This window comes from Triticum aestivum, chromosome 3D, assembly GCF_018294505.1.
Source record: "Triticum aestivum cultivar Chinese Spring chromosome 3D, IWGSC CS RefSeq v2.1, whole genome shotgun sequence".
In the NCBI taxonomy this organism is placed as follows: Eukaryota; Viridiplantae; Streptophyta; class Magnoliopsida; order Poales; family Poaceae; genus Triticum; species Triticum aestivum.
Genome location: NC_057802.1, coordinates 588920679 through 588935383, shown reverse-complemented (window position 1 = coordinate 588935383; position 14705 = coordinate 588920679). Strand labels below are relative to the sequence as shown.

Genomic DNA, 14705 nt, shown 5'->3' with positions numbered 1-14705 from the left:
CAACACAATACAAGTACAATATATGTTCGTTTATATATGGTGCTCTCGTTTGCCCACTTAGATTTCGTTTTTGGAGGAAGAACGATCAGCTACGCCTACACCATGCATTCTTTTTCCCCCACCGCTTGCTTGCTTCGTCGAGGTCGCGTTTAGCCCTGTAATGTACTATCACATATTTGGCTCTTGCCAACGCGGGCTTTATTCTAGATTAGACTCCCAGTTTTTAACAATGGCTATATATATGTAGCATATATTTGCTTTCGATCATGATTGGATGGTACAATCAACCCCACTCAACAGTTGTACAAACAAGACTACGTGCAAAGTTATACGTACTTCAAGAAACATGGCGATCGCAAACGACACGGGCAAAACGGAAATGGAAATATACAGTAAAACACTGATCGGACGGGCTGTTCCGTTCACTCCCACTAACGGCACTGGTACCTTCGGAGGCATGGCCGGCCGGTGTAGGGCCCTCCGCGTGCCGGGCACGTCCTGGTGCAGGCTGCCTTGTTGGAGTTCAGGGAACCCGCGCTGATGCCTCCGCCGGCGAGGACGCGGCGGTGCCCCTTCAGGTCCACCGTCGTCGAATCCAGGAGCTCAGACGCCACGCCGTCCCCAAGCTTTATGCGGGAAGACGACGACGATGACGACGACGTTGGCATTACAGCCGCCGCAGCGTCGATGCCGGTGAAGGCCGCAGCCCTCGTGTCCGGGCCGGCAAGCACGAGCGCGAGGATTACAAGCGAGATGCACGCCTTTGTGTCCATGCTAGCTTAGCTAATCGACCCCATGGAGAGTGTTAGCTAGTATAGGAGCACTGCCTTATATATCGACGTTCGGCATTCTTTTGAATAGTCGACGTTCGGTACCTTTGAATACGTTGGGTATTGGGCAGCTCTCGCGGCCCTGTCTATTTGTCTCTGCTTAACTGAATTCAATGCAGCAGCATTTTCTAGGTGAACAACAGCGGCTAATAATAATGAGCACCCGACCAATTTAAAAAAAAAGGAACATTCCAATAATGGGTTATGAACTTATAATTATAAAAGTTCATTCCACACCGGAGCATACCATTCTTTTGCACAAGATAATTCCCGTATACTCTCTCAGCTCCTAAATATTTGTCTTTCTAGACATTTCAAATGGACTACCACATACGGGTGTATTTTTTTTAGAAAAGGAGGAGGACCCCCGGCCTTTGCATCTAAATGATGCATGCGACCACTTTATTAATTATTCTCACAAGACCTTACAAAGTGATACAACAGTAAGACTAAAGCCACCGTTTAAGCAACAATTGTCGCTACTCCTATCCAGTTGATGAAGGGGCGCTGATAGCCTGGGCCTAATACCAAACAGACATCGCAGCCAAACCTAAACATTTAAGACATGAGGTCCCAACCAGGACGCCTGCCGGGTATGGGGTACCTACCAGTCCGGCGCACTCCTCAACCAGGACGCCTGCCAGGTATGAGGCCGTCGCAGCCACCTGCCATCAATCCATCTTCAGAGCTGTACTATTGAATCTACCGTGCCAGGTCTCTCTGCCATCGACGCCACCATGACGCCAAACTGCATCGTCCTCCTGCGCGAGTCCATCCTCGCACATCGAACTCCGAATCTGCACTACGCCATGCCGTCGAGATCCGTCGCCGAGTGCACCTCCAAGAATGCCGCCCCCAAGGGGGTAACGACACATGCTTGCCGCCAGCATCCGATCAGCTGATCTAGGGTTTCCCCGGGAGGTATTGAGTGGAGTTGGGAGCTGTTGGAAATATGCCCTAGAGGCAATAATAAATGGTTATTATTATATTTCTTTGTTTATGGTAATTGTCTATTGTTCATGCTATAATTGTGTTATCCGGAAATCGTAATGCATGTGTGAATACATAGACCACAACGTGTCCCTAGTAAGCCTCTAGTTGACTAGCTCGTTGATCAATAGATAGTCATGGTTTCCTGACTATGGACATTGGATGTCATTGATAACGAGATCACATCATTAGGAGAATGATGTGATGGACAAGACCCAATCCTAAGCATAGCTCAAAGATCGTGTAGTTCGTTTGCTAGAGCTTTTCCAATGTCAAGTATCTTCTCCTTAGACCATGAGATCGTGCAACTCCCGGATACCGTAGGAGTACTTTGGGTGTGCCAAACGTCACAACGTAACTGGGTGACTATAAAGGTATACTACGGGTATCTCCGAAAGTGTCTGTTGGGTTGGCACGGATCGAGACTGGGATTTGTCACTCCGTATGACGGAGAGGTATCTCTGGGCCCACTCGGTAATGCATCATCATAATGAGCTCAATGTGACTAAGGCGTTAGTCACGGGATCATGCATTGCGGTACGAGTAAAGAGACTTGCCGGTAACGATATTGAACAAGGTATTGGGATACCGACGATCGAATCTCGGGCAAGTAACATACCGATTGACAAAGGGAATTGTATACGGGATTGATTGAATCCTCGACATCGTGGTTCATCCGATGAGATCATCGTGGAACATGTGGGAGCCAACATGGGTATCTAGATCCCGTTGTTGGTTATTGACCGGAGAGGCGTCTCGGTCATGTCTGCATGTCTCCCGAACCCGTAGGGTCTACACACTTAAGGTTCGGTGACGCTAGGGTTGTAGAGATATGAGTATGCGGAAACCCGAAAGTTGTTTGGAGTCCCGGATGAGAGCCCGGACGTCACGAGGAGTTCCGGAATGGTCCGGAGGTGAAGAATTATATATAGGAAGTCAAGTTTCGGCCACCGGGAAAGTTTCGGGGGTTATCGGTATTGTGCCGGGACCACCGGAAGAGTCCCGGGGGTCCACCGGGTGGGGCCACCTATCCCGGAGGGCCCCATGGGCTGAAGTGGGAAGGGAACCAGCCCTTAGTGGGCTGGGGCGCCCCCCATGGGCCTCCCCCCTGCGCCTAGGGTTGGAAACCCTAGGGTGGGGGGGCGCCCCACTTGACTTGGGGGGTAAGTTACCCCCTAGGCCGCCGCCCCCCCATCTAGATGGGTCTTGGCCGGCGCCCCCCCTCCCAGGGGGCCTATATAAAGGGGGGGGAGGGAGGGCAGCAACACAACAGCCTTGGGTGCCTCCCTCCTCCCCTGCTACACCTCTCCCTCTCGCAGAAGCTCGGCGAAGCCCGGCCGAGATCCCGCTACATCCACCACCACGCCGTCGTGCTGCTGGATCTCCATCAACCTCTCCTTCCCCCTTGCTGGATCAAGAAGGAGGAGACGTCGCTGCACCGTACGTGTGTTGAACGCGGAGGTGCCGTCCGTTCGGCACTCGGTCATCGGTGATTCGGATCACGGCGAGTACGACTCCATCAACCACGTTCATTGGAACGCTTCCGCTCGCGATCTACAAGGGTATGTAGATGCACTCCTTTCCCCTCGTTGCTAGTATACTCCATAGATGGATCTTGGTGAGCGTAGGAAAATTTTAAAATTCTGCTACGATCCCCAACAGTGGCATCATGAGCCAGGCCTATGCGTAGTTACTATGCACGAGTAGAACACAAAGCAGTTGTGGGCATTGATGTTGCCAATTCTTCTTGCCGCTACTAGTCTTATCTTGTTTCGACGGTATTGTGGGATGAAGCGGCCCGGACCGACCTTACACGTACACTTACGTGAGACAGGTTCCACCGACTGACATGCACTAGTTGCATAAGGTGGCTAGCGGGTGTCTGTCTCTCCTACTTTAGTCGGAACGGATTCGATGAAAAGGGTCCTTATGAAGGGTAAATAGAAATTGGCAAATCACGTTGTGGTTTTACGTAGGTAAGAAACGTTCTTGCTAGAAACCTATACAAGCCACGTAAAAAAAACTTGCAACAACAATTAGAGGACGTCTAACTTGTTTTTGCAGCAAGTGCTATGTGATGTGATATGGCCAGAAGATGTGATGAATGATATATGTGATGTATGAGATTGATCATATTCTTGTAATAGGAATCACGACTTGCATGTCGATGAGTATGACAACCGGCAGGAGCCATAGGAGTTGTCTTTATTATTTTGTATGACCTGCGTGTCATTGAATAACGCCATGTAAATTACTTTACTTTATTGCTAAACGTGTTAGCCATGTAAGTAGAAGTAATCGTTGGCGTGACAACTTCATGAAGACACAATGATGGAGATCATGAGGATGGAGATCATGGTGTCATGCCGGTGACGAAGATGATCATGGTGCCCCGAAGAAGGAGATCAAAGGAGCAAATGATATTGGCCATATCATGTCACTATTTGATTGCATGTGATGTTTATCATGTTTTGCATCTTATTTGCTTAGAACGACGGTAGTAAGTAAGATGATCCCTTATAATAATTTCAAGAAAGTGTTCCCCCTAACTGTGCACCGTTGCGAAGGATCATTGTTTCGAAGCACCACGTGATGATCGGGTGTGATAGATTCTAACGTTCGCATACAACGGATGTTGACGAGCCTAGCATGTACAGACATGGCCTCAGAACACACGCAATACACTTAGGTTGACTTGACAAGCCTAGCATGTACAGACATGGCCTCGGAACACGGAGGACCGAAAGGTCGAGCATGAGTCGTATAGAAAATACGATCAACATGGAGATGCTCACCGATCTTAACAAGTCCGTCTCACGTGATGATCGGACACGGCCTAGTTAACTCGGATCATGTTTCACTTAGATGACTAGAGGGATGTCTGTCTCAGTGGGAGTTCATTGAGTAATTTGATTAGATGAACTTAATTATCATGAACTTAGTCTAAAATCTTTACACTATGTCTTGTAGATCAAATGGCCCACGTTGTCCTCAATTTCAACGCGTTCCTAGAGAAAACCAAGCTGAAAGATGATGGTAGCAACTATACGGACTGGGTCCGGAACCTGAGGATCATCCTCATAGCAGCCAAGAAAGATTATGTCCTAGAAGCACCGCTAGGTGAAGCACCAATCCCAGAGAACCAAGACGTTATGAACGCTTGGCAATCACGTGCTGATGATTACTCCCTCGTTCAGTGCGGCATGCTTTACAGCTTAGAACCGGGTCTCCAAAAGCGTTTTGAGAAACATGGAGCATATGAGATGTTCGAGGAGCTGAAAATGGTTTTCCAAGCTCATGCCCGGGTCGAGAGATATGAAGTCTCCGACAAGTTCTTCAGCTGTAAAATGGAGGAGAATAGTTCTGTTAGTGAGCACATACTCAGAATGTCTGGGTTGCATAACCGCTTGTCTCAGCTGGGAGTTAAGCTCCCAGATGACGCGGTCATTGACAGAATCCTTCAGTCGCTTCCACCAAGCTACAAGAGCTTTGTGATGAACTTCAATATGCAGGGGATGGAAAAGACCATTCCTGAGGTATATTCAATGCTGAAATCAGCGGAGGTGGAGATCAGAAAAGAACATCAAGTGTTGATGGTGAATAAAACCACTAAGTTCAAGAAGGGCAAGGGCAAGAAGAACTTCAAGAAGGACGGCAAGGGAGTTGCCGCGCCCGGTAAGCCAGTTGCCGGGAAGAAGTCAAGGAATGGACCCAAGCCTGAGACTGAGTGCTTTTATTGCAAGGGAAGTGGTCACTGCAAGCGGAACTGCCCCAAATACTTAACGAACAAGAAGGCCGGCAACACCAAAGGTATATGTGATATACATGTAATTGATGTGTACCTTACCAGTACTCGTAGTAGCTCCTGGGTATTTGATACCGGTATGGTTGCTCATATTTGTAACTCGAAGCAGGAACTGCGGAATAAGCGGAGACTGGCAAAGGACGAGGTGACGATGCGCGTCGGGAATGGTTCCAAGGTCGATGTGATCGCCGTCGGCACGCTACCTCTGCATCTACCTACGGGATTAGTTTTAAACCTCAATAATTGTTATTTAGTGCCAGCTTTGATCATGAACATTGTATCTGGATCTCGTTTAATTCGAGATGGCTACTCATTTAAATCCGAGAATAATGGTTGTTCTATTTATTTGAGAGATATGTGTTATGGTCATGCCCCGCTGGTCAATGGTTTATTCTTGATGAATCTCGAACGTGATGTTACACATATTCACTAGTGCAAGTTCTCTCAACAATAATAAGATAATTGGATCATATAACTATCCCTCAACATGCAACAAAGAGTCACTCCAAAGTCACTAATAGCGGAGAACAAACGAAGAGATGTAGGCTGCGAAACCACCTCAAAGTTATCATTTCTGATCGATCTATTCAAGAGTCTGTAGTAAAATAACACGAAGCTATTCTTTCCGTCCGATATATCGTAGAGTTCGTACTAGAATAACATCTTAAGACACAAATCAACCAAAACCCTAATGTCACCTAGATACTCCAATGTCACCTCAAGTATCCGTGGGTATGATTATACGATATGCATCACACAATCTCAGATTCATCTATTCAACCAACACAAAGAACTTCAAAGACTGCCCCAAAGTTTCTATCGGAGAGTCAAGACGAAAACGTGTGCAAACCCCTATGCATAGGTTCATGGGCGGAATCCGCAAGTGGATCACCAAAACATACATCAAGTAAATCACGTGATATCCCATTGTCACCACAGATACGCACATTCAAGACATACATCAAGTGTTCTCAAATCCTTAAAGACTCAATCCCATAAGATAACTTCAAAGGGAAAACTCAATCCATTACAAGAGAGTAGAGGGGGAGAAACATCATAAGATCCAACTATAATAGCAAAGCTCGCGATACATCAAGATCGTACCACCTCAAGAACACGAGAGAGAGAGAGAGATCAAACACATACCTACTGGTACATACCCTCAGCCCCGAGGGTGAACTACTCCCTCCTCGTCATGGAGAGCGCCGGGATGATGAAGATGGCCACCGGTGAGGGATCCCCCCTCCGGCAGGGTGCCGAAACAGGGTCCCGATTGGTTTTTGGTGGCTACAGACACTTGCGGCGGCGGAACTCCCGATCTATTATGTTCCCTAATGTTTTTAGGGTATATGGATATATATATATAGGCGAAAGAAGTCGGTAAGGGGAGCCACGAGGGGCCCACGAGGGCGGGGGCGCGCCCAGGGGGCAGGCGCGCCTCCCTGCCTCGTGGCTACCTCATTGCTTCCCTGACGTGCACTCCAAGTCTCCTGGATTGCTTCCGTTCCAAAAATAACTCTCCCGAAGGTTTCATTCCGTTTGGACTCCGTTTGATATTCCTTTTCTGCGAAACACTGAAACAAGGGAAAAACAGAAACTGGCACTGGGCTCTGGGTTAATAGGTTAGTCCCAAAATTAATATAAAAGTGCATAGTAAAGCCCATAAACATCCAAAACAGATAATATAATAGCATGGAACGATCAAAAATTATAGATACGTTATAGACGTATCAGCATCCCCAAGCTTAATTCCTGCGCGTCCTCGAGTAGGTAAATGATAAAAACAGAATTTTTGATGTGGAATGCTACCTAACATAATTCTCAATGTAATTTTCTTTATTGTGGCAAGAATATTCAGATCTGAAAGATTCAAGATAAAAGTTTAATATTGACATTAAAACAATAATACTTCAAGCATATTAACAAAGCAATCATGTCTTCTCAAAATAACATGGCCAAAGAAAGTTATCCCTACAAAATCATATAGTCTGTCTATGCTCTATCTTCACCACACAAAATATTTAAATCATGCACAACCCCGATGACAAGCCAAGCAATTGTTTCATACTTTTGATGTTCTCAAACTTTTTCAATCTTCACGCAATACATGAGCGTGAGCCATGGACATAGCACTATAGGTGGAATAGAATGGTAGTTATGGAGAAGACAAAAAAGGAGAAGATAGTCTCACATCAACTAGGCATATCAACGGGCTATGGAGATGCCCATCAATAGATATCTATGTGAGTGATTAGGGATTGCCATGCAACAGATGCACTAGAGCTATAAATGTATGAAAGCTCAAAAAGAAACAAAGTGGGTGTGCATCCAACTCGCTTGCTCACGAAGACCTAGGGCAATTTGAGCAAGCCCATCATTGGAATATACAAGCCAAGTTCTATAACGAAAAATTCCCACTCGTATATGAAAGTGAGAACATAGGAGACTCTCTATCATGAAGATCATGGTGCTACTTTGAAGCACAAGTGTGGTAAAAGGATAGTAGCATTGCCACTTCTCTCTTTTTCTCTCATTTTTTTATTTTTATTTTTTTTGGCCTTTTCTCTTTTTTTGTGGCCTCTTTTTTTTTAGTCCGGAGTCTCATCCCGACTTGTGGGGGAATCATAGTCTCCATCATCCTTTCCTCACTGGGACAATGCTCTAATGATGATCATCACACTTTTATTTACTTACAACTCAAGAATTACAACTCAATACTTAGAACAAAATATTACTCTATATGAATGCCTCCGGCGGTGTACCGGGATGTGCAATGAATCATGAGTGACATGTATGAAAGAATTATGAATGGTGGCTTTGCCACAAATACAATGTCAACTACATGATCATGCAAAGCAATATGACAATGATGGAGCGTGTCATAATAAATGGAACGGTGGAAAGTTGCATGGCAATATATCTCGGAATGGCTATGGAAATGCCATAATAGGTAGGTATGGTGGCTGTTTTGAGGAAGGTATATGGTGGGTGTATGATACCAGCGAAAGGTGCGCGGTATTAGAGAGGCTAGCAATGGTGGGAGGATGGTAGTGCGTATAATCCATGGACTCAACATTAGTCATCAAGAACTCATATACTTATTGCAAAAATCTATTAGTTATCGAAAGAAAGTACTACGCGCATGCTCCTAGGGGGTTAGATTGGTAGGAAAAAACCATCGCTCGTCCCCGACCGCCACTCATAAGGAAGACAATCAATAAATAAATCATGCTCCGACTTCATCACATAACGGTTCACCATACGTGCATGCTACGGGAATCACAAACTTTAACACAAGTATCTCTCAAATTCACAACTACTCAACTAGCATGGCTCTAATATCACCATCTTCATATCTCAAAACTATCATAAAGAATCAAACTTCTCATAGTATTCAATGCACTTTATATGAAAGTTTTTATTATCCCTCTTGGATGCCCATCATATTAGGACTAAATTCATAACCAAAGAAAATTACCATGTTGTTTAGGACTCTCAAAATAATATAAGTGAAGTATGAGAGTTCATCTATTTCTTCAAAATAAAACCACTGTCGTGCTCTAAAAGATATAAGTAAGGTACTAGATCAAACGACAAACTACTCCAACAGATATAAGTGAAGATCAATGAGTAGTCGAATAATTATGCAACTATGTGAAGACTCTCTAAAATTTCAGAATTTCAGATCTTGGTACTTTATTCAAACAGAAAGCAAAAGAAAATAAAATAAAATGATGCTCCAAGCAAAACACATATCATGTGGTGAATAAAAATATAGCTCCAACTAAAGTTACCGATGAACGAAGACGAAAGAGGGGATGCCATCCGGGGCATCCCCAAGCTTAGGCTCTTGGTTGTCCTTGAATATTACCTTGGGGTGCCTTGGGCATCCCCAAGCTTAGGCTCTCGCCCCTCCTTACTCCATAGTCCATCGAATCTTTACCCAAAACTTGAAAACTTCACAAAACAAAACTTAACAGAAAACTCGTAAGCTCCGTTAGCGAAAGAAAACAAAACACCACTTCAAGGTACTGTAATGAACTCATTCTTTATTTATATTGGTGTTAAACCTACTGTATTCCAACTTCTCTATGGTTTATAAACTATTTTACTAGCCATAGATTCATCAAAATAAGCAAACAACACACAAAAACAGAATCTGTCAAAAACAGAACAGTCTGCAGTAATCTGTAACTAACGCGAACTTCTGGAACTCAAACAATTCTACAAAAATAGGAAGTCCTAGATAATTTGATTGTTGATCTTCTGCAATTGGAATCAGTATTTTATCACGTTCTGGTGATTTTAAACAATTGTTTTCGTGAACAGAAATTTCTGGAATTTTCAGCAAGATCAAATAACTATCATCCAAGAAGATCCTATAGGTCTTACTTGGCACAAACACTAATCAAAACATAAAACCACATCTAACCAGAGGCTAGATAGATTATTTATTCCTAAACAGAACCAAAAACCAAGAAACAAGAATAAAAATTGGGTTGCCTCCCAACAAGCGCTTTTCTTTAATGCCTTTCTAGCTAGGCATGATGAATTTCAATGATGCTCGTATAAAAGATAAGAATTGAAACATAAAGAGAGCATCATGAAGAATATGACTGGCACATTTAAGTCTAACACACTTCCTATGCATAGGTATTTTGTGATCAAACAACTTATGTGAACAAGAATCAACTTGCATAGGAAGGCAAAACAAGTGCAACTTCAAAAATTTCAACACATAGAGAGGAAACCTGGTATTATTGCAATTCCTACAAGCATATGTTCCTCCCTCATAATAATTTTCAGTAGCATCATGAATGAATTCAACAATATAACCTGCACATAAAGCATTATTTTCATGATGCACAAGCATAGATATTTTATTACTCTCCACATAAGCAAATTTCTTCTCATGAATAGTAGTGGGAGCAAACTTAACAAAATAACTATCATGTGAAGCATTATCCAATTGAAAATTAAAATCATGATGATAAGTTTCATGGTTATCTTTATTCTTTATAGCATACGTGTCATCACAATAGTCATCATAAATAGGAGGCATGCTTTCATCATAATAAATTTGCTCATCAAAACTTGGGGGACAAAAAATATCATCTTCATAAACATAGCTTCCCCAAGCTTGCGGCTTTGCATATCATTAGCATGATGGGTATTCAAGGAATTCATACTAACAACATTGCAATCATGCTCATCATTCAAAAATTTAGTGCCAAACATTTTAATGCATTCTTCCTCTAGCAATTGAGCACAATTATCGGAATCCTTATATTCACAGAAGACATTAAAAAGATGAAGCATATGAGGCACCCTCAATTCCATTTTTTGTAGTTTTCTTTACTAACTAGTGATAAAACAAGAAACTAAAAGATTAGATTGCAAGATCTAAAGATATACCTTCAAGCACTCACCTCCCCGGCAACGGCGCCAGAAAAGAGCTTGATGTCTACTACACAACCTTCTTCTTGTAGACGTTGTTGGGCCTCCAAGTGCAGAGGTTTGTAGGACAGTAGCAAATTTCCCTCAAGTGGATGACCTAAGGTTTATCAATCTGTGCGAGGCATAGGATGAATATGGTCTCTCTCAAACAACCCTGCAACCAAATAACAAAGAGTCTCTTGTATCCCCAACACACCCAATACAATGGTAAATTGTATAGGTGCACTAGTTCGGCGAAGAGATGGTGATACAAGTGCAATATGGATGGTAGATATAGGTTTTTGTAATCTGAAAATATAAAAACAGCAAGGTAACTAATGATAAAAGTGAGCACAAACGGTATTGCAATGCGTTGAAACAAGGCCTAGGGTTCATACTTTCACTAGTACAAATTCTCTCAACAGTAATAACATAATTGGATCATATAACTATCCCTCAACATGCAACAAAGAGTCACTCCAAAGTCACTAATAGCGGAGAACAAACGAAAAGATTATCGTAGGGTACGAAACCACCTCAAAGTTATTCTTTCGGATCGATCTATTCAAGAGTCCGTAGTAAAATAACACGAAGTTATTCTTTCCGTTCGATCTATCCTAGAGTTCGTACTAGAATAACACCCTAAGACACAAATCAACCAAAACCCTAATGTCACCTAGATACTCCAATGTCACCTCAAGTATCCGTGGGTATGATTACACGATATGCATCACACAATCTCAGATTCATCTATTCAACCAACACAAAGAACTTCAAAGAGTGCCCCAAAGTTTCTACCGAAGAGTCAAGACGAAAACGTGTGCCAACCCCTATGCATAGGTTCATGGGCGATACCCGCAAGTTGATCACCAAAACATACATCAAGTAAATCACGTGATATCCCATTGTCAACACAGATACGCACATGCAAGACATATATCAAGTGCTCTCAAATCCTTAAAGACTCAATCCGATAGGATAACTTCAAAGGGAAAACTCAATCCATTAAAAGAGAGTAGAGGGAGAGAAACATCATAAGATCCAACTATAATAGCAAAGCTCGCGATACATCAAGATCGTACCACCTCAAGAACACGAGAGAGAGAGATCAAACACATAGCTACTGGTACATACCCTCAGCCCCGAGGCTGAACTACTCCCTCCTCGTCATGGAGAGCGCCGGGATGATGAAGATGGCCACCGGTGAGGGATCTCCCCTCCGGCAGGGTGCCGAAACAGGGTCCCGATTGGTTTTTGGTGGCTACAGAGGCTTGCGGCGGCGGAACTCCCGATCTGTTCTGTTCCCTAATGTTTTTAGGGTATATGGATATATATAGGCGAAAGAAGTCGGTAAGGGGAGCCACGAGTGGCCCACGAGGGTGGGGGCGCGCCCAGGGGGCAGGCGCGCCTCCCTGCCTCATGGCCACCTCGTTGCTTCCCTGACGTGCACTCCATGTCTCCTGGATTGCTTCCGTTCCAAAAATAACTCTCCCAAAGGTTTCATTCCGTTTGGACTCCGTTTTATATTCCTTTTCTGCGAAACACTGAAACAAGGGAAAAACAGAAACTGGCATTGGGCTCTGGGTTAATAGGTTAGTCCCAAAAATAATATAAAATTGCATAGTAAAGCCCATAAAGATCCAAAACAGATAATATAATAGCATGGAACAATCAAAAATTATAGATACATTATAGACGTATCAATGCACTAGAGCTATTCATCTATTCAAACCAACACAATGTACTTCAAAGAGTGCCCCAAAGTTTCTACCGGAGAGTCATGATGAAAACGTGTGCCAACCCCTATGCATAAGTTCACAATGTTACGGAACCCGCAAGTTGATCACCAAAACATACATCAAGTAGATCACGTGAATATCCCATTGTCATCACCATAGATAAGCACATGCAAGACATACATCAAGTGTTCTCAACTCCTTAAAGACTCAATCCGATAAGATAACTTCAAAGGGAAAACTCAACCCATTACAAGAGAGTAGAGGGGGAGAAACATCATATGATCCAACTATAATAGCAAAGCTCGCGATACATCAAGATCGTGCCGAATCAAGAACACGAGAGAGAGAGAGAGATCAAACACATAGCTACTGGTACATACCCTCAGCCCAGAGGGTGAACTACTCCCTCCTCGTCATGGAGAGCGACGGGATGATGAAGATGGCCACCGGCGATGGATTCCCCCCTCCGGCAGGGTGCCGGAACGGGTCTAGATTGGTTTTCGGTGGCTACAGAGGCTTGCGGCGGCGGAACTCCTGATCTATTCTGTTCCCCGGTGGTTTTAGGGTATATGGACATATATAGGCGAAAGACGTCGGTCAGGGGAGCCACGAGGGGCCCACGAGGGTGGGGGCGCGCCCAGGGGGCAGGCGCGCCTCCCTGCCTCATGGACAGCTCGAAGCTTCCTTGACTTCAACTCCAAGTCTCCTGGATCACGTTCGTTCCAAAAATCACCCTCCCGAAGGTTTCATTCCGTTTGGACTCCGTTTGATATTCCTTTTCTGCGAAACACTGAAACAAGGGAAAAAACAGAAACTGGCACTGGGCTCTGGGTTAATAGGTTAGTCCCAAAAATAATATAAAAGTGCATAGTAAAGCCCATAAACATCCAAAACAGATAATATAATAGCATGGAACAATCAAAAATTATAGATACATTATAGACGTATCAATGCACTAGAGCTATAAATGTATGAAATCTCAACAATAGAAACTAAGTGGGTGTGCATCCCACTTGCTTGCTCATGAAGACCTAGGGCATTTGAGGAAGCCCATCGTTGGAATATACAAGCCAAGTTCTATAATGAAAAATTCCCACTAGTATATATGAAAGTGACAACATAGGAGACTCTCTATCATGAAGATCATGGTGCTACTTTGAAGCACAAGTGTGGTAAAAGGATAGTAGCATTGCCCCTTCTCTCTTTTTCTCTCATTTTTTTTGGCCTTCTCTTTTTTTATGGCCTCTTTTGATCTCATTTTTTCGTCTGGAGACTCATCCCGACTTGTGGGGGAATCATAGTCTCCATCATCCTTTCCTCACATGGGACAATGCTCTAATAATGAAGATCATCACACTTTTATTTATTTACAACTCAAAAATCACAACTCGATACTTAGAACAAAATATGACCCTATATGAATGCCTCCGGCGGTGTACCGGGATGTGCAATGAATCAAGAGTGACATGTATGAAACAATTATTAAGGTCTGGCTTTGCCACAAATACGATGTCAACTACATGATCATGCAAAGCAATATGACAATGATGGAGCGTGTCATAATAAACGGAACAGTGGAAAGTTGCATGGCAATATATCTCGGAATGGCTATGGAAATGCCATAATATGTAGGTATGGTGGCTGTTTTGAGGAAGGTAATGGTGGGTGTTATGGTACCGGCGAAAGTTGCGCGGCACAAGAGAGTCTAGCAATGGTGGAAGGGTGATACGTATCCAACGTATCTATAATTTTTGATTGCTCCATGCTATATTATCTTCTGTTTTGGACATTATTGGGCTTTATTATTCACTTTTATATTATTTTTGGGACTAACCTATTAACCGAGGCCCAGCCCAGAATTGCTGTTTTTTGCCTATTTCAGAGTTTCGCAGAAAAAGAATATCA

At 43.6% G+C, this 14705-nt stretch overlaps 1 protein-coding gene across 1 annotated transcript; it reads right to left on the bottom strand.

Annotated features, from left to right (window-relative positions):
* Positions 1-220: 220 nt before the first annotated feature.
* Positions 221-789, bottom strand: LOC123075692 (uncharacterized). Its single transcript, XM_044498239.1, has one exon. It carries the CDS (start codon positions 771-773, stop codon positions 432-434), a length of 342 nt encoding a protein of 113 aa, XP_044354174.1. The 5' UTR covers positions 774-789; the 3' UTR covers positions 221-431.
* Between the last annotated feature and the right edge of the window lie 13916 nt (positions 790-14705).

Coding starts and splice junctions, on each gene's coding strand:
- LOC123075692 (XM_044498239.1), bottom strand. CDS start 773: ATGGACACAAAGGCGTGCATCTCGCTTGTAATCCTCGCGCTCGTGCTT.